Source organism: Caretta caretta, chromosome 1 (assembly GCF_965140235.1).
Source record: "Caretta caretta isolate rCarCar2 chromosome 1, rCarCar1.hap1, whole genome shotgun sequence".
NCBI classification, from domain to species: domain Eukaryota; kingdom Metazoa; phylum Chordata; order Testudines; family Cheloniidae; genus Caretta; species Caretta caretta.
In genome coordinates, this window is record NC_134206.1 from 193,272,378 (window position 1) to 193,291,546 (window position 19,169).

Here is a 19,169-nt window from a genome sequence, read left to right on the forward strand (position 1 = left end):
TATCTAGCACAGTGATTTCTGCTGTTGGACTTGTCAATCATTGGCAAGTTGAGACTTGAAAAATAACAGTTCTCACTAACTTAACTCAGCGCACTCAGTTTGAGAAAAGGCATGTTCACTAAGCACATAGTTCCAAAAGTCTTCTGTTAACCCCTGCCTCATAATTGCTTATTGACGTTTTACAGGGGGCTAGAAAAATCCATCAGGTCCCTGACTTTGCTTTTATATCATATCTTACTTGAACTGTAACATAGACCCAATATAACACTTAATTGCTATCACTGACTCTTACACACAGGGTCACAGTCTCTACTATGCCAAGTTAAAACGGGACACAACAGTGAGATAGGGAGGGCTGTTAGGGAGAAAGCTACAGCTCCCTCATTCTCTGTCCAGCTCCAGTGCAGTATCCATAGCGGAGGGTCTGATGCAACCTGAGATGGCTAGGTGTCATCCCCAAGTGACCATATGAGGTCTGAGGACTGCTGAATCGGTGTGCTATGGGCACTCCCCCTGCTTGCCCCTCCCCAGCCCCAGGGGAAAGAGAAGCAAGCTGCAGTCCCTGTGACCTGCACTCTATTTTCCTTCTGAACATGTGTGACTAAGATTTGAGAGACCTCAAGTCATCTTCTGAATCCCCCTCCAACCTTTCTGCTGACTGGGGACCAGGAGGGGAAGAGTGCCCAAGACAGAAGCTATATAAGGCAGTCCAATTGCTAGGGATTGGGCTGAGGCTACTACAGGGCCCTCAAAGAGCATAGCATAGCACAGCAAAAGGTTTTGGTTTGTCTAGTTTGTGCTGAAGTCTGCTCTGCTTCTGCCCCCTCCCATTTCCTGCTAACATGCTGGTGTACGTGTCTCTGTGCACAGCCACCCCGACACAAGTTTACATGAACAGCGAGCAAAGGATATTAATGTCTAACTTATCATACGCAGAACAAGGGGCTATTCTAATTGCAGTGGTTTCAATACTTTTCAGTGCTCAAGGGTCTATCCAGATTACACTAATTATTTGTCAAACGTCCCTTTTTAAACTTAAAAGCCATTTCTGACTCTCACAAGCGCAAGAGGAAATCTCAGACCATCAGCTTCTATTTTTGTGTCTCACCTCAGCGTGTGACAGCCCCAAAGAGTTTCCTTTTTCCAAAAATATTGCTTCCTGCTGAATCTTTGCATTCTGGGCATCAGCCCAGTGTGAGATGTGTTGGAGACTCCTGAGAGCTAGTGGTTATATAATGGATATGTGGACAGCCCCTCCACTCGCTGCTCATTCATTTTAGCAACCCTGGAGTTGTACCTTCCAAGAGTCAGTGGACTATAAGCAGATTAATCACTCTCACAACTCCCCAGGTCTTTGACACAGCAAACAATGCTGTCCACTTGTACTTCAGCAGTTTCCAAGCAGACTTCCTACACTATTTGAAACAGAACAGAGCAAGATTTGATAAAATAGTTATATGGGATGCCTCATTTTGTGGGTGCCCAGTCTGTGACAACTCAAAGGGTTCCGATTTTCAGAGGGTGGGTGGATCAGTAATTTTCTGAGAATCAGGCCCTTTTAATGTGTTTCAGGTGAGGCATAAAAAAAAAAGACGCACCCAAAATCACTAGTTACTTACTAAAATCTTAGCCGTGATATATAATTGAACTGATCACAAGCCAATAAGGGCTACACTTTTATATGATCTCAGTAACAAGGGCACAATGAGCTTGACTGTGAAAGTGCATGAATGCCCAACTGTTACCAAACTTGCACATACAGATGAGCTACTTACACACCTGTTTGCATGTTGACTGTCTATTTGTATACCCAGTAAGGTACTTTCCACAGATGCTTTCCTCAGTGTTGCAGGTGCTGGCACCAGATACTGGAAATTTGGCCTTAAGTGTTTGTTAAGAAATGTGGGTTTATTCTCTGAAGTAATTCACAAGAACAAAATGGCTGTCTGCGTAGCATGAATCAGAAGTCTTTATAATGCAAAAAAGGAAGAGTCGTCATAAACTGCTTACCAAAGACTTTCACTTTGGTGATGTTCGTCAGGATTCTTTCAGGATGGTACATCACACGACAAGAGAACACCTTGCCATCGTCAACCATTTTGATTGGGGAAATCTTTAGTGCATTGTCTGGACCTAGCTGAATTCTTTCCTTATACAATAGGCTGTAAGTCTTATTCACATCCTGGTGGTAGAACTCTTTGATAAGAATTGTTTCTTCACGTCCATATTCCCCCTGTTTAAAACACAGACAGATATTTCTTCCAGTCACAAACTCCTCCCTCCCTCCATCACAACCATTTCCTTCTCACCTTCTTTGAGTCAAAGCCTCAGGGATCAATCTAGGGTTGCAACATTAAGCTTAGCTTTTCATATAGCCTTTTCAATTCCTGGATCTCCGAGCGCATCACCGAAATGGTCATGATCTCCATTTTACATATGGAGGAAATAGACACAGAGTAGCTGGTTGACGAGCTTATGATCAAGTCTTCTGAATTGTAGTCCTGAGACTTAGACAGGAACCATACTGTGTCCTTCCCACCTACAGCTACCCTTCCACACAGTGTTAGGCAACTTTAGCACATTTAAGACTAGAGAAAAATTAGAGACTTCTCTTAATCTTTTGATTTTTTTTTAAATTTCTAGTTGCACCCAACTAACTGAAAAGCTGAACTTCATCATCTTCTTTTGACTCCTGTTTGCCAGAGCTAGTAGCAATGCCTAGAGTTAAGACTGAGTCCCTTTCTCTGTGCGTTTGTACACATACAATCTCAACATGTGCCATATATTTGCACATTCTGAAATGCAGAACTTTTGCTCTTTTTTTCCAATTCATAGTTTGAATTAACATCACCAAATAAAAATTAGCACAATATGCAGACTTGCCCTACAAAATTTCTAAGTTTAGGATAAATGTAGTACAAAGAAGAGGAGATCCAAACTGATAGCCAAAGGGGACAGAGCCACTAGAGAAAATAAAAGTTATGCTTATATTTGAAGGTCAGATTAACAAAGACACTATCAATTCGAGCTTTTCAAGAGTAACAGGTGCCAACAGATATAAACCTCAAAAAGAGCAAACAAGGTACAGAAATTAATGAGCAATGCCAAGGACATAGTTTGCTCATCTTCATCTCTGAACTACTGAAAGTAATTACAAGACAAAGTTGGAAAAAATACAGAGATTCCTGCGAAAAGTAACTGCAATGCAAAAAATAACTTGTTCAGCTCAAAGCCAAGAGCTTCTAAATTTGTTTTGTATGTGGTTTCACATGTCTAAGCAACTGTTTGAGAGCTGTTTTGTTCTCCCCATTTTCAAATTGAAAGTTAGCAGCGAGCAAAAATACCCATATGTAGTCTCACATTCTATTTCTGAAATCACCAGACACATTACTTATCAAACAACCAGGAGCAGTTCAGATAACCCTGAATGATGTTGAACATTTGGTAGTGCTCAAACAAATTAAGAATTTAACAACTTTAAAAAAAAATGATGCAGAGGGTTTTTTGGTTTTGTTTTTAATTTGGTCATTCAATTTACCAATTTCACTACCCTTTCCAACACTCTTTTTGGTTTCATTTATTTTGTGAAAAATTAAACCACCATAGCCATGTTTTTTCTTTGTTTTCAAACACACTGTTTCCGGTGAGATGTATGCTGCTTGTCAACTGTGGAGACACTGCATTTCTAGCTTTTCCTCCCTGTTGTCACAGTCTGATGTTTTCTCAGGTACTGAAATTACCTATACCTTTTGTCTAACAAACCTTTACTTTAACTGTTTGCAGTCCCCTGTGCAAAGTATAACATTTCTATTTGCTATGTTTTTTCCTTACTTTTTAACCAATAATGGAGGGTAGTTATACTTACCATTAGCCATTTCAAAGGATACTTGGACAAATTTACAGAAGTCATGTTCTCAAGGCATGGAATTTCCAGTGTTTCGTTTAATAGCACTTCCACCACCCCATAGTGCTTCTCATCTTTTACAATTGTAGCAAAAAGCAAGAAGAACAAAGAAAATGATTAGCACAATATGTGGTGTGCTCTAAAACAAAACATGCATTGCTCTGCTGTTCCTATGCTATTGATTCCATAGAATAGGCACTATTTTAAAAAAAAATTGGTTAAAATACTTCCAAAGCACAATAATCTTTTTAAGACTTATTTGCTAACTGAAAACCACGGTCCCAATTCTGCAAGCAACCCTATACCTAAAAGTTCCATTGAGTTTAACAGGAATATTGTAATGGAGTACTTGCAAAAGAAATTCCGCTAGTTGTAGAATCAAGATTTACTCTCAGAAGGGAAACTTGGAAAGGAGGGGGAAAAATGAGTTTGTTCCCTTCCTTCTGAGGCACGTAAGAGTCTGAAATTTCCAATTTCTTCTACTGGAATAAACCTTAACACTAATTTTCCCATCTTTGGTACTTTTCATCTGAGATGCTCAAGGAGCTTTACAAACATTGACTAAGCTTTGCACCATCTCATGTGAGTGAAGTATACTCCCTGTTTTACTGATGAGGAAAGAGACAGAGGCATTAAGCGAGTTGATCCAGGTCACACAGACAGTGGCACAGCTGGAAATGGAGCACAAAACTCCTAAAACCCCATCCTTTTTCTACCATTGAGTCTCCTTTTTTAAAACAATCATGCTGGGTTATTTTCCTTCCAATAACGTCTTTGCCCACGAAAGTTTTGTTTAGTAATCACACAACAAAATTTAGATATGGATGCAACAGTCTGAGCGCACATTCCCTCTCCCGTAACAGCAGTATGCTTCAAATAGTAATAACTAGGGCTGTCAAGCAATTAAAAAATTTAATCGTGATTAATCGCACTGTTAAAGAATAATAGAACACCATTTATTTAAGGTTTTCTTGGATGTTTTCTACATTTTCAAATATATTGATTTCAATTACCACACAGAATACAAAGTATACACTGCTCAATTATTATTTTTTATTACAAATATTTACATGGTAAAAAACAAAAGAAATATTATTTTTCAGTTCACTTAATATAAGTACTGTAGTGCAATCTCTTTACTGTGAAAGTGAAAACTTACAAATGTAGAATTATGTACCAAAAAACTGCTAAAAATAAAACAATGTAAAACTTTAGAGCCTACAAGTCTACTCAGTCCTACTTCTTGTTCAGCCCATCGCTCAGACAAAAAAGTGTGTTTACATTTGCAGGAGATAATGCTACCAGCTTCTTATTTACAATGTCACCTGAAAGTGACAACAGTTGTTGCATGGCACTGTTGTAGCTGGCGTCGCCAGATGCGCTCAAGATTCATATATGCCTTCATGTTTCAACCACCATTCCAGAGGACATGCGTCCATGCCGATGACAGGTTCTGCTTGATAACCATCCATAGGAGTGAGGACTGATGCATGTTCATTTTCATCATCTGAGTCAGATGCCACCAGCAAAAGGTTAATTTTTCTTTTTTGGTGGTTCGGCTCTGTCATTTCTGCATTGGAATGTTGCTCTTTTAAGACTTCTGAAAGCATGCTCCACACCTCGTCCCAATCAGATTTTGGAAGGCAATTCAGATTCTTAAACCTTGGGTTGAGTGCTGTAGCTATCTTTAGAAAGCTCATATTGGTACCTCCTTCACGTTTTGTCAAATATGAGGTGAAAGCGTTCTTAAAACAAACAACATGTGCTGGGTCATCATCTGAGATTCCTGTAACATGAAATATATGGCCAAATGCAGGTAAAACAGAGCAGGAGACATACAATTCTCCCCCAAGGAGTTCAGTCACAAATTTAATAAACACTTTTTTTTTTAACGAGCGTCATCATCATGGAAGCATGTCCCCTGGAATGGTGGCCAAAGCATGAAGGGGCATACAAATTATTTAGCATATCTGGCACGTAAATACCTTGCAATGCCAGTTTACAAAAAAGCCATGCAAATGCCTGTTCTCACTTTCAGGTGATATTGTAAATAAGAAGAGGGCAGCATTATCTCCTGTAAATGTAAACAAACTTGTTTGTCTCAGCGATGGGCTGAATAAGAAGTAGGACTGAGTGGACTTGTAGGCTCTAAAGTTTTACATTGGTTTGTTTTTTGAGTCCAGTTATGTAACAATATATCTACATTTGTAAGTTGCACTTTCACAATAAAGAGATTGCACTACAGTACTTGTATGAGGTATGACAAAGCTCCTCCTCTGCCTTGGTGGGTCCTGCGCTTATTGGCGGATTTGCTCACCTCAGAGGTTCACGGAAGCCCTCAGTTTGGCCACTTTCATGGCTCAAATCTGCTGTTCATTCAGTTAGCCTCATCACTGGCCAGCATGGGGAAAAGGAAGAACAATAATTCCCTGCAGTCTCTGCTGATCCACCTAGTCGATCAGGGAATAGGCCAGAGACCTTCCCTTCTGGTGGAACCCACAGTCCAGTTCAACTCCTCCGGTATCAAGTAGGGAGTTGGGGGGATGGAGGGAACCCGGGCCCACCCTCTACTCTGTGTTCCAGCCCAGGGCCCTGTGGATTGCAGCTGTCTACAGTGGCTCCTGTAACAGCTGTGTGACAGCTCCAACTCCCTGGGCTACTTCCCCATGGCCTTCTCCCAACACCTTCTTTATTCTCACCACAGGACCTTCCTCCTGATGTCTGATAATGCTTGTACTTCTCAGTCTTCCAGTAGTACTCCTTCTCACTCTTAGCTTCTTGTCCTTCTTGCTCCCAGCTCCCCGCACGCACACCACAAACTGAAGTGAGCTCCTTTTTAAACTCCAGTGCCCTGATTTGCCAGCCTGTCTTAATTGATTCTGGCAGCTTCTTGATTGGCTGCAGGTGTCCTAATTAGCCTGCCTGCCTGAATTGTTTCCAGAAAGTTCCTGATTGTTCTGGAACCTTCCCTGTTACCTTACCCAGGGAAAAGGGACCTACTTAACCTGGGACTAATATATCTGCCTTCTATCACTCTCCTGTAGCCATTTGTCCTGATCCTTTCACAGAGGTGAATTGAAAAATATTATTTCTTTTATCATTTTTACAATGCAAATATTGGTAATAAAAATAATAATATAAAGTGTGCAGTGTACATTTTGTATTCTGTGTTGTAACTGAAATAAATATATTTGAAAATGTAGAAAAACATCCACAATATTTAATAAATTTCAATTGGTAGTCTATTATTTAACATTGTGATTAAAAGTGCGATTAATCTCAATTAAATTTTTTAATCGCAATTAATTTCTTTAATTAAGTTGGGCTGTTGATTAATCACAGTTTAGTAAAAACCAAGTGTCTGCACTCAGCTTCTTTCCCTGCATTATTTTCCACCCTAGTGTCCCCACTCAAGGCTGAAATACAGGCATTAAAAGGTAGAGCAATTATATAACTAACTAAATACAAATGTGGATTAAGAAATGCCATCAAACACAAGCTGCTTTTTTTTTTTTTTTTTTAAAAAGCTGAAGCTCTGCTCTGATGTACAGAGGTCAGACACCCATGCTGGTTTTATCAGTGTCCTTGGATATAATTCCTGTGTGGTGCTGCTGGATTGTCTGCAGGACCCGGTGGGATAGATGGGATTGCTGAAGGTTAACTCCATTTGCTCTTCACAAGGAGACCTCAGAAGGTTCTGAAGATTACTGCTCATCCTTCCTGAGGCTGTGCAATGCAAGGTCATCACACCAGGTGCTATTCTGTTGTCTCTCTTGTTCCCCATGTATCAGTGGCCACTAAGAGGGGACTGACATATTTCAGTCTGCAGTATCAGTGAACAGACTACTGTCAACTCTATTGCTTCTCTTAGATTCTGTTATCTTTGCATTTGGATGAAACCCAGATAGTTTAGGATCAATCCAGGCAATACAAAGGCAATGCTGGTAGACAGGAAAAAGCATATTGTAGAAATGATAGGGATAAATCTGCTCCTTATACTTTGGTATATCATCACAGACTCTTATCTGTTCTGACGACAATGGCCCACTGAATTTTTATGACTAATCATGGGGTTTGCAGTTCTCCATTCTAGTAAGGATTTTGCCCATTTATCCATGCCCTTGTCACCTCCAGGCTGATGAATGATATACAGTTTACTTTGCAATGTCTTTGAAGGCCACCTGGAAATGTTAGCTAGTACAAAATGTGGCCTTCCGCCTTTGCTATGGGAAGGCAATAGTGCACGCTGACTAGAAGCTCTTCAGCTCTAGAACTAGATTCCACTAGTAGATTCATCAAAGCCTACATCTAGCTCACATGATAGTGTGCTAGACTAGTTTTTTGCTTTTCCTCAGTCACAGGTTCTTAATCTACGTGGGCTTTCTGTGGCTGACAGTTGTCGGTAATGACAACACTCAGATCTGGAAGTGAAGCGCAGCGTTACAGGTGGCGAGCAGCCCTTGTCATGAAGGCTCTGATTTGCAACCCTCAGAATATTCTGCGGGAAGCTCAAAAGAGGAAGCAGTTGTATGTATTTCAATGCGGGAAGGATCACTCCAAATGGTAAATGTCACTATCACTGCATTACAAAAGAGCACTGATCAGCTTTGCACAATTGTCCAGAAAGGGGAAATGGAGTGAATCTTTAATTTCTCAAGTACGTAGTACGGCAAAACTGTCTGGGTGAGTCAGCAGATAAGTTACATGTCATGCAGCAGGCTACAGGCGGTGAGGTTTAAGTAAGGTCAGTAGACAAACAGGAGAGCTATTTAAAAGATGAATTCTTGACACAGGAGGTACTTTTGCAGACTGCCTCTCCGCATTCTCACAGTCCTGTGTCAACAGCTCTATTTTCCCTGCAGTTCTTTGATTCAGTTCTCTAGTAACAAACTGTCTGCTACGGTCCTATATGATCGCCATTCACCCTTTTAGTCTCCCTTAAAATATACATCGGAAATAGGCATATTGATAAATGTAGTAATATGTTTGGTTTGCTCTGGTAGGGGGTAGAGCACCGCTTGCTGGTTTGTGCCATTGCTGCAAAAAGCCAGTTCGAAACTCACTGAACGTGAACAATAGTTGTCCTCAATTTAACCTATGTAGAATGGTAATGCTAATGCTGGGCAGGTCTGCATCAGCAAGGAGAAAGGCTTCATTCTTTAAGAAGGAGAGAGAAAACCCAGCACAATTAATAAGCTTATAGTCAAATGCTCCTCTAGCGTATTCCCTTCATTTCCTCCACCCAGTGCTCTCCACACTGTCGGGCTGTACCATAGCCATGGCACGGAAGCAGAACTTTCTGTCTCACAAGGGTGTCAGAAGTGCCCCTTGGCTATAGCACAGAGTGCTGTTGCAGTCCTTTTCACAGTGGCTGGTGGATTTATAACCTCTAAGTTTCACTCATTCATTATTAACATTCTTTATAGAGGCTCACTTCTCTTTCCTAGCTTATTTGATCTGTCTTTTACTGTTAGTCAAATGGCAAGAAGATCCCTAAAGAAGAGACTATGCGGTAACTCCAAGGAACCTCCTGCGCCCACGAGTTAAGATGGAATTTTCTTAATGAACCAACATTTGCTATTTCAACCCTAGTATTCATATCTTTGATCCAGAGCAATAGTTTGTCCGTGTTTGTTTCAGCAAGTTCATGAGGATGGGTTTCTTGGGACTGGTCAGCCCAGATGTAAGTCCATGAAAATTAAAAACAAATGTGAGATACTCAAAGCCACATTCTACATATGTAATCATTGTAACAATTCCACGCTGGAGACTCCGAGTTTCAGCTCGCACATCGCAGCGTATGTGCCTTTTTGGTAAAAGATCTAACTTAGGGTCAAATTCTAAAGCTACTGAGTCAACAGTATTTGCCCTTAGGGCTGGTAGGTGGCCCTTAATGCAGCAGCTGCCATTCTGTTTTGTGGCTGTTTTCTATCCTATGCAAGGACAAACATGTCACTATCTTTTACCTTCCATATACCCTTCAAACACTCCTGAAAGCCTGCATGCACATGAATGCAGGACACAGGAGAACAAGAACAACAAAACATGTAGTGCCCAAGCAATGGCAAATCACTGTCATTTTCCCTGTTTCATTTCTGTAGTTTGTTAAATACTCGAAATCACATATGTCAGTTGTTTTTTTAAGCAACCAAGAAAACCCAGCTGATGTGAACAACTAAATTCCTTCCTAAAATGAAAATAGTGCAGTTCCTCATTTTTTTCACGTTATCTGAAACCAGGCAAAACTAATGTGATTTCTGATTTTCATTCAAATCAAAAATTTGAGCCAGGTTCCATAACCTTCCGCAAACTGGACCAAATTTCCTAAGCATCATATTCATGCTTCTGGGTGGAAATCAGGTGGAACTTATTAACCTCATATGGCTCAGAGATGAAACTTGGCGAGTTCAGCAGACTTTAGTTTTTGAGCTAGTTCAAACTCAGGAGTGGTATGAATTCATCCAAAGCAAAACTGGAACCTCTGCATACCAAACCTACTGACCTTCAGCAAAACACTTCTCAACATGAACTGAACTGCCACTCGCATGCAGTCGGCCAGCCCTGCCTTTGCTTCTACTATTTATTCGCTGTTCCTAGGAAGCCTAGTGCAAGTTTGAGAGCTGGCTCAGAACAAGTTTGAATCCCCACTTCCCAAACCTACCCTTAAACTGAGGAAATTAGCTACCCGTAGACATTGCAGCCTGGTGCTCAAGGACACCCAGCATTAATAACACACACATCAGTCTACGGGAACTGAGGATGTTCAGTCCTTCTATTTATCTGTCTCTTTCCTAATAATTTCAACACACAGAGTATAGTATATTTGAAAGACAGGTGTCCTCCATCCCTAGGATGTTGCATGGCCCAGCCCATTTCCCAGTTACCATTCTCTGCCCAGTATTATCATTGTTGTCCCTAATGAACACACATCATCCTTCCTCCCTGTCACTCACCTGGTTCCTTCCATCAACTTGCTCCAATATTCCTGCCCATAAGTTAAATGGTGCTATGCTCCTCACCAGGCAAACTCTTTACATACGGTAAGGCAAGGCATACCAGGCTGTCAGACAACAGCTAAACCAGAGATAGCAAAGTGTCAAGGCAGCAGCAGTACAATACGTGCAAATCTGGAATCACAGAACAAATTGAGCGTAGCCAGGCAAAAGTATTCACATCATTTACTTGTTCTGTTTTTCCCCCTAAGTGTTACCAAAAAACAATAGGGATCTTAATATCACTTACCTTCTGCCTGGATACTAAGATTAATTTCCGCAGCCTTTGTCCCATATGGGTAGGTAGCAAAGCTACACTCATACTGCCCACTGAGTGAGAGACTAACGTTACTCAGGTGTAGACTCCACTGATGGCATTCCACCTGGTTTGCTCTGGCATCATGGGAACTCCAAGTCTTGCTAACATCTACCCAGCAGTGGTGGGGAGTCTCACTGAAAGCCACTGAATAGTTATAATCAGTCTTAGAAAAAGGTAAGTATTTAATGCCATATATAGGGTGATATACAGCTATTCTACTGGGTGGCGTATCATCAATCTTTGACCATTGTGTTTGTGAGACATGGATCCCATCTCCGCTCAGAATGCTGCATTCCAGAGTCACATCACTGCCAGGGAAAGCATGGACTGCTTCTGTCTTTATAATGGTGCCTTCAAGCTCGCCTTAAAAAGAAACAGAAAACTGTCAAGTCAAGCAATGCTTATAAACAACCCCCTTTTAAATCTTCTTATCAACTCTGTTTGGTGCCTTCACTAGAAAGAGACACCTATATAAGAAGAAGCTGGGGCCAAAAATACAATAGTGCAATATTAAGTAGAGTGAGAAGGTTTAGCAGTTGACGGAAGTAGTAAATCATGAGTACAGATTCCAGAAAAGGAACTGGAGAAAAAAATAAGCAGTGGCTCAAGCAGCTTGAACAGGATGGGGAGCGCTCATCATACTACACAAAGAGAAAGGGGAGCTTTCAAGTGATATGTAAAGCAGAAGCCAGGACTGCTTATTCCACAGGTCTCTTTGCAAGAACCAAGAAGTAGTGAATCCTGCTTGCTAATTCTGTTTTGCGCAATTGCATTCTGCCTTTTTCAAGTACTCCTGCTGTTTCAATAGGAAAAGGTGTTCTTTTACATGGACCTTGCTAGACAGCTTCTGCATTCCACTGTGGAGGTTGTACTTCAATGTTGGAGCAAGCAGCTTCCTCATGTATGGTTTGTTTATCAGTTTGTTAATTTTCTGAGGCGCTTTGAGGTCCTTTGTGCACCATATAAATACAGAGCTAATGCATTTGTGAAAGGAAAAGAAGTTTTCAGCCTGTTTTTAAATAGTTGCTGCCACAGTGAAATTGACCTTTTCTCTTTCTTTTTCCTCCTGGGGGAAAAGAACTCTGTGATCTATCTCCACTGTCTCTGTTGAGTTCCAAGAGACATAGCATGCAGCATATTCGTATGCATGAAGTTCCCAGGTAGCTATCAACTGATGACGTTACACAGAGCAGTCCCCTACAGCAGAACTCCACTGAACCAAACAACAGTACCATACATTGATCACCGTTTTATCTGAAGTATTTGGCAGTCACAAGAAACTTTCAGAAAAAATGGATGTGTATGAGCACCCTCAGGCGTAGGGCTCACTCCCCCTTATCATTCTCTTTAGCCTCTCCCCATCTTTAAAGAACACCTTGAAAATTCTCACGATGCGTCCCTCCCCCCCTTCCCAAATGGTGTAGTTACAGTCAGAGCCAGAGATTTATGACATCTCTCTCCTAAGCTTTTTGTGCCTCCCCACACACTGCAGTCAACACCCTCAAGTCATTTTATTCATTATGAATTTTTAAAGGGAAATTGAAATTTGATTTTATGTTATATGTAACCATGTCAGGAACGGTCTAGATAATACTTAGTCCTGCCATGAGTGCAGGGGACTGGACTAGATGACCTCTCGAGGTCCCTTCCAGTCCTACGATTCTATGTTCTACAGTCCCCTAAATGCCTGTGCAGACCAAGGACATATAATGTAGCAGTGAACTCATTTGTCATTTATGCAGCACTAATAGTGCTCTAGGAACTATATTGACAGCTATAAAGCCAAGATGCAGGCCCTGAAGGGTTTACAGTCTAATACCCCAGTCCTTGTGGGCAGTTCTCTGAACCCACCAGCACCTCATTGCAGAAAAACTGGTTCTCAAATAACCAAAATATGAAACCAAGTGAATAGAGCATGAAAAGCAATGTGACTGAATAGTCAGGTTAAGTGTACTTATCTCCAGAATTTTAATACCCCTCCCTCCCATCATGTACATCCTTTACAGTAAAATAAAGGGGCATAAGGTGGACAAGTTAAGATTTAAGTGGAAGATTTGCCTAAATAAAAATCTCAGTACCTGTCCAGTATGATGACTGATCTAAGACCTCTACTTACTAAAGGCATCTGTTATATTCAAGAGGTAGCATCACTTAAGTAGTTTCCAGACAGATAACTCGCAACGAAAATTATTTTTAAAAGCACATATTAAGATCAAAGAGCCACATCAAGCAGGAATTTGGGATAAATATTTTAATACTTCAACTTTTTTTTAATTAATTGCTTAACAGCACCAAATTGATGGAGTCCATTTTATTTAAAAGTGTCCTGCAGCTCTCTCTTCTTGGCACTGGAATCTTGCCAATTGTTTTAAAAATTCCAATTTAACCCAACATTAAAAAAAAAAAAATAAGATGCCAGTACGTCCATACTTAACCCCTTTTCCTTCAAGATGTTCCACCCATTTAAAGTATCGTGCAGCATGGGCAACTCAGACACTTAAGTATAAAGTTGAAGGATTTTGTTGGCACCAGAATAAATCGGTATGCACTGGGCATGATTAAATTTAGGCTGGAAATTAAAAGAAACTTTCTAACTATCAGAGGAGGGAGGTTCTGGAACAGCCTTCCAATTGGAGTTTTGAGGGCAAACAACCTAAGAAGTTCTGAGAAGGAACTTGATAAATTTATGAATGGGATTATATGACAGGGCTGTCTGTAATACTAGGGGACTGGACTAAATGACCCACAAGGTCTCTTCCAGTTCTGTTTTCCTCAGTGGTCTGATTTTTATTAGGGCAGAACACCTGTAGCTGCAGAGAACTTTAATGGGAGTTTAGCCTGGATAAACAACAGCAGGATTTTGCCCTAACTTGTGTTTTGTTGAGATTTAATATGGACAACTGTTTCTCCGTGTGCAATATGGATTTTCATTAGTCATTTTACTTGGCTTTTTTTTATTTTTACCATCATCGATTTCTCTTACATAAGTAGGAAATTTCCCTGACCTGCTCCATCTATATGCAGCCATTAATAAACATAATCAGATACATCTTGCAGTTCCAATTAGGTACCTGGAACATCTTTATTTTTTGAATTGGAAATTGGACTCAAGCCACAACATTCATACGCACACTCGGCCCTGGATTTTAAGTACTCCAAACTTCAGGATGCACAAAAGAAGCATTGAGTTTCAAGCCCCACTCTAATTTTTAACAAGGCTGGTTTTGATTAAGCTCCCCTGATACAGACACAGTTGCTCTCCCTTCTCTAAAGTCTTATTCTAATATTCAAAATGCCTTGCTCTCGGGGTATATCTACATAGGTGTAATTCCCGGCTTGAGTAGAAATATGTATATTAGCTGTGCTTATCTAGCAGTCTAAGAAGAGCAATGTGGCTGCAGCAGTGTGGGTAGCAGCTCATGCTAAGTATGCAGCCAGGGGGTCCAGGTGGGACTGTACTCAGTCAGCTAACCTGAGCTGGTGTACTTGCTACCATGGTCACATGGCTCTTTTTGATGTGCTAGCTTGAACAGAGCTAGTGTGTGTCTGTCCGTCCGTGCTGGGAATCATACCTACCAGCTGCTGTAGAGACATATGCCCAGCAACAACCTTGTCTTGCAAGCCCGTAATACAGTGCACAGATGGGAAAAAATCTTTCCAGGATTTCCAAGCAGTCAGTATCACGGTTCTGCAATTAATGGTCACATTTCGGAGGGGAGGGGAAGAGGAAGTTAAAAACCCACATAGTTAGGAGGGAAGCTCATTTCTAAAACATATATTCTCCTAAAATGAGTGAGTTCTTTGCAATGAGAGAAACTGTGAAACTGGCTTACAACTTTGAAGAAGTTGGCTTGCTAGTCAGTACTTCTAGTTAACATTCAATAGTAGTAATTTGTATCTTACTGTAGCTATGAAAAAGTTGCCTTGAAACATAAAATCAATGTTAGTTTGATTTTTGCCTTAATGTGAAATTTAAAACAGGTTTTTTCCAAATTAAAGAAGCTCAGTCCATAAAACACTTACTTACCAGCAACATGATGTGTTAGGATGAACAAATACAATGCACAGGAAGGCCACCTTTTCTCCATCTTCATCGCTTGGTGTTACATTAACATTTCCGTAGTTGTCTTAGTGATTGCTGTAAATGAAGCCAAAACAGTCTGCTTTACGCAAACATGTCTGATCAACCCAGACACACCACTCCAGCACGGCTTCAGAGAAGGGCAACGTCAACAGGAAACTGAGGTTTTCACATCTGGTGTGGTAAAATTAGATCTTTACAGAAAAAAACCTTTAAAACCTTTCCGTAAAGATCATGGCTGATTTATTCAAAATATAAACCCTAAATGCTCTCTGAAAATCTATCTAAACTGTAAATTGAAAACCACATCTATTCTACAGCTCACATACAAAACCCAATGCATTGTCTCATTCTCTATACAAAACTCCAGAATGGACACAGTTATTAAGATAAATGTAAACTTCTTGAAAATAGCCTAAGCGTTTAAGAAGTGTGTATGATGTGCTGTATAGAGCAGGGGTGCATTGTAACTAACAGGAATGCAACTATTTGCTGTGCAGTGCACTCCTACATTTTTAAGAACCCATCAATGAACAGACAGGAATTTTGTTCTCAAAGTTAATTCAACCTGTCAGGCCCGACTGAGAGGAGCAAATTTTACTATTGATGAACACCTCTGTACTATAATGTTAATGGATTCCTCATGATGCGGAACACAGTTTGGACTCAGTGTAGACCAGAAAAACTCTGTTCAACATTATGTGAGCTAACAGCATCTGTGTTGCTAAAACCATTACTGTTACTACTGCTAACAACACAGTTGAAATCAATGGGACTACTCTAATCTGTAAAGATCACTCCTGTAAGTAAGGGCTTGCAAGATCAGGCCTTTGGAAAGCTCTTCATGGCAGAGACTCCATGTTTATTTGTTCTGGTAAGGTCCATATGCATCTACAGCACTACATTAAATATCGGTGAATCAATTTGTCCATTCTTCTGTGTTTTTTCCCTCACATGTGCCTCCAAAGTAGTTTGGTGTACAACCCACATGCTACATTCACTGGTCAGAGAATTAGTGCATTGGGGTATTTCCAGTTATATTGATCGTTTTGTTTTGTTTCCTGTTTAATTATTTACCACAGTATCACAAGCTGCAGAATTGTGGGTGAAAGTTCTAATTAGTATGGTAAACCCTGTGCAACTTATAATCATGCAGACTGAGTTTGCAGTGTTGTCAATTGTCAGCTTCTTGAAAGTTACAAATGTTGCACTTGGAACATACAGAGTGTGTAAATCCTGTCCCCATTTACACAGTGTCAAAGAAGCAGAAATCCCACAGGACTGTCCCATAGAGCATTTGTAAAGCCATAAACCAGATGTCCTGTTGCTGGTGAAGCACCCCATTACAACATGTTTTGGGTTTCTAGGAGCAGGCAGAGCATCCCTATTGTTTACTGCTTCCCTCACCAATTCACATTTCCCAGTCTGCTCAATCACATTTTGGTAAGGTCCATGCCTTTTATTACAGATGGGGACACTTGAGCTTTGTCTACACTAGACAAGTTTCCCACCAGTTTAACTAAATCTACTTAAACTCGTGCAAATCCCTAATATAGGTGCACTTAAGCTGTTATAACCCTTGTGCATAAACAATTTATTTTAAATTGGTAAATTACCAATGAAAAGAAATACAAATTTAGCAAGGTTCAAGCAGTTTAAATACATTTATATTAGGGTTTGCACTGGTTTAGCTAGATCAATGATACTAAGATTGAGGCTTGGGAGCTCAAGTGGCTCTTTAATGTGTCTCCTGTGGCTCTTTGTGGCACATGGTGTTAAAACACTGTGATTTAATTATTAACCAATATAAGATATTAACCATTCAGGATGCTTTTACTGTGTTATTAACCAATTGTAGAATACTTGGTCAGTCATTTTGTGGTGAGAATATTATATATATTTTCTCACTGGACAAAATGACACAGTTTTAATATCATGTGCTGTAATATATATAAAATAGTAAATGAAACAATGAATTCACACTACTGTGGCTCTTTTGGGTAATACTGATAGCTAATTTGGCTCCTGAACCACTGAGATCTGATACAGTATCCTTATGAAGGGACAAATTTCAAAACAGAAATGAGAAAAAAATATTCTAGCACTACCAGTTTCTCCTCCAGTAATTTTGTTCTTCCCCTTTCCTTGTGTGTTAGATTAATTGTTGACATTCTTTTTAATACATGTGGCTGTTCTTCATTAAAAAGAGTTTGGGTGTTTTTCCTGCTTGTTTTATGGTGTAAAAGCAAACTCTAAGCTGGACATCAGAGCTTGAGCTTCAGTCTTAGCCCAAATTAGTGGTCTTCAATGCAGATTCACAGAGACAGACTGACAACATGCTGGTTGCTTTGCACAGGGGGCCTAGTAAATAACTCAATATATGCTGAGGACCAGTGTCACTTTATTTTATGGCAATAGGGCTCTATTTTCACAAAAATAATTGAGCTGCACACTTACAGTCGGCAATTATTTATTTTATACACAATGGCTTTTTATATGCAGTTCAAGGTCTATTTTTTAGGAAGTTTAGTGCACTGGTAATGGTTTTTCAAACAGAATAAATTGGTTTTGAGGCTTTTCTTCTGCTCATCCTTGGATTACTTTTTCTAAAATGACAACAAAACAGCAAGACAGAAGCAGTTTGAGTACCCCTCACACAAAGGTAATATCTGACCCTATTACCAATCAGTGAAATTGTGCTCTAGATGAGCCAGAATCTGGCATCCCCATTCCTAAACATAGGCCATTGGGGGATAAATCTTTGCTTGTAACTCCAATGCCATCTCTTGTCCTCATTACTTTAAATCATGACCCCATCCTTAAGACAGTTGTGCTGCCAACATGGTAAATGTCATGGCTATGCTCGGAAGCAATGAGGTGCTGTATGACCAACAAGACATATTCAAACCAGAGTTTTCAGCAGTCATTTGGAAGAAGCAAAAATGCACACTCACGTGTGCACTCCCCAGTTTCCAACTCAGGGAACAGCGGCAACAGATAAACTGCTGACTTCTCAGCCAGCTGCAAAAACAAGATTCCAAGACAAATCAACTTAATTTCAAACTTCTGAGGGGGATCAGTGAATAGAGTTCTTCTATCTGTCCCTGCTGAGCAGTTCCCAGAACAAACTTTTGAACTACTGGGGGAAAGGCTTTTGTGTGACATGCCAGAAAAACCTCATATGAGAAGCTTTTATTGATCTAAAAAACATACATCACAATTTGAAAAGACAGCACAAGGACAGTATGTTGTAGGAAGCACCCACACAAAGGTCACCGAGCAGCTCTTAGTAGTCAGTAGGCCATTTGGCCTGACCTCAGAGTTTGCTCCTCAAATGAGAGATGGTCTGACAATGTTATGGTTTTATATTTAGTTTCATTGGTTGAGTGCCGTGACTCAGTATTCATGTTGTGGCTTGCTGATGTGCAAGCCATTTCTCCCCAACCTGCCTCCAGATATCACAAGTCTTTACTCTGAACACAACATCCCATCCACAGGAACAATAGATCAACATCAATAGGTAACAACTGCTAATGTAATCTACAATTATATCTGAGATGAAAAACTTGTCTCCATCTACTAGCTGTATCCCTACCACCAAGCGCTTCTTTGTAATACTCATGAACAGAGAGCAGGAAAACCATCCAAAACAACCACCACCTTTTAACAGAAGGGCTGTTTCCCCCAGGAGGGAGAACGCTCTGCCATCATATCATGTAACATTGTGAGAACCTGTAAACTTTCGCAAAGCTAAATAAGCCTAGGCTATCAGACTGAATAGAATGTTTCCGCAGAGGTGAAGGCTCAGTAGATGGTACATTGGAGATTGTCAGCAATGAATTTCTCCATTGGAGATGCAGCTCCATCGGTGCT

At 40.4% G+C, this 19,169-nt stretch overlaps 1 protein-coding gene across 3 annotated transcripts in view; it reads right to left on the reverse strand.

The window, feature by feature from the left end:
- CD96 (CD96 molecule) overlaps window positions 1-15,403 on the reverse strand; it is a 40,864-nt gene extending 25,461 nt beyond the window's left edge. For all 3 annotated transcript variants that reach the window (XM_075118284.1, XM_075118281.1, XM_048870555.2), the window contains exons 1-4: window positions 15,243-15,403; window positions 11,147-11,578; window positions 3,866-3,978; window positions 2,011-2,233 (exon numbers count right to left, since the gene is read on the reverse strand). In XM_075118284.1, coding sequence (XP_074974385.1) covers window positions 2,011-2,233; window positions 3,866-3,978; window positions 11,147-11,578; window positions 15,243-15,309 — 835 coding nt within the window. In that variant the 5' untranslated portion in view covers window positions 15,310-15,403. The remainder of the gene's footprint in view (window positions 1-2,010; window positions 2,234-3,865; window positions 3,979-11,146; window positions 11,579-15,242) is intronic.
- Window positions 15,404-19,169: the final 3,766 nt, after the last annotated feature.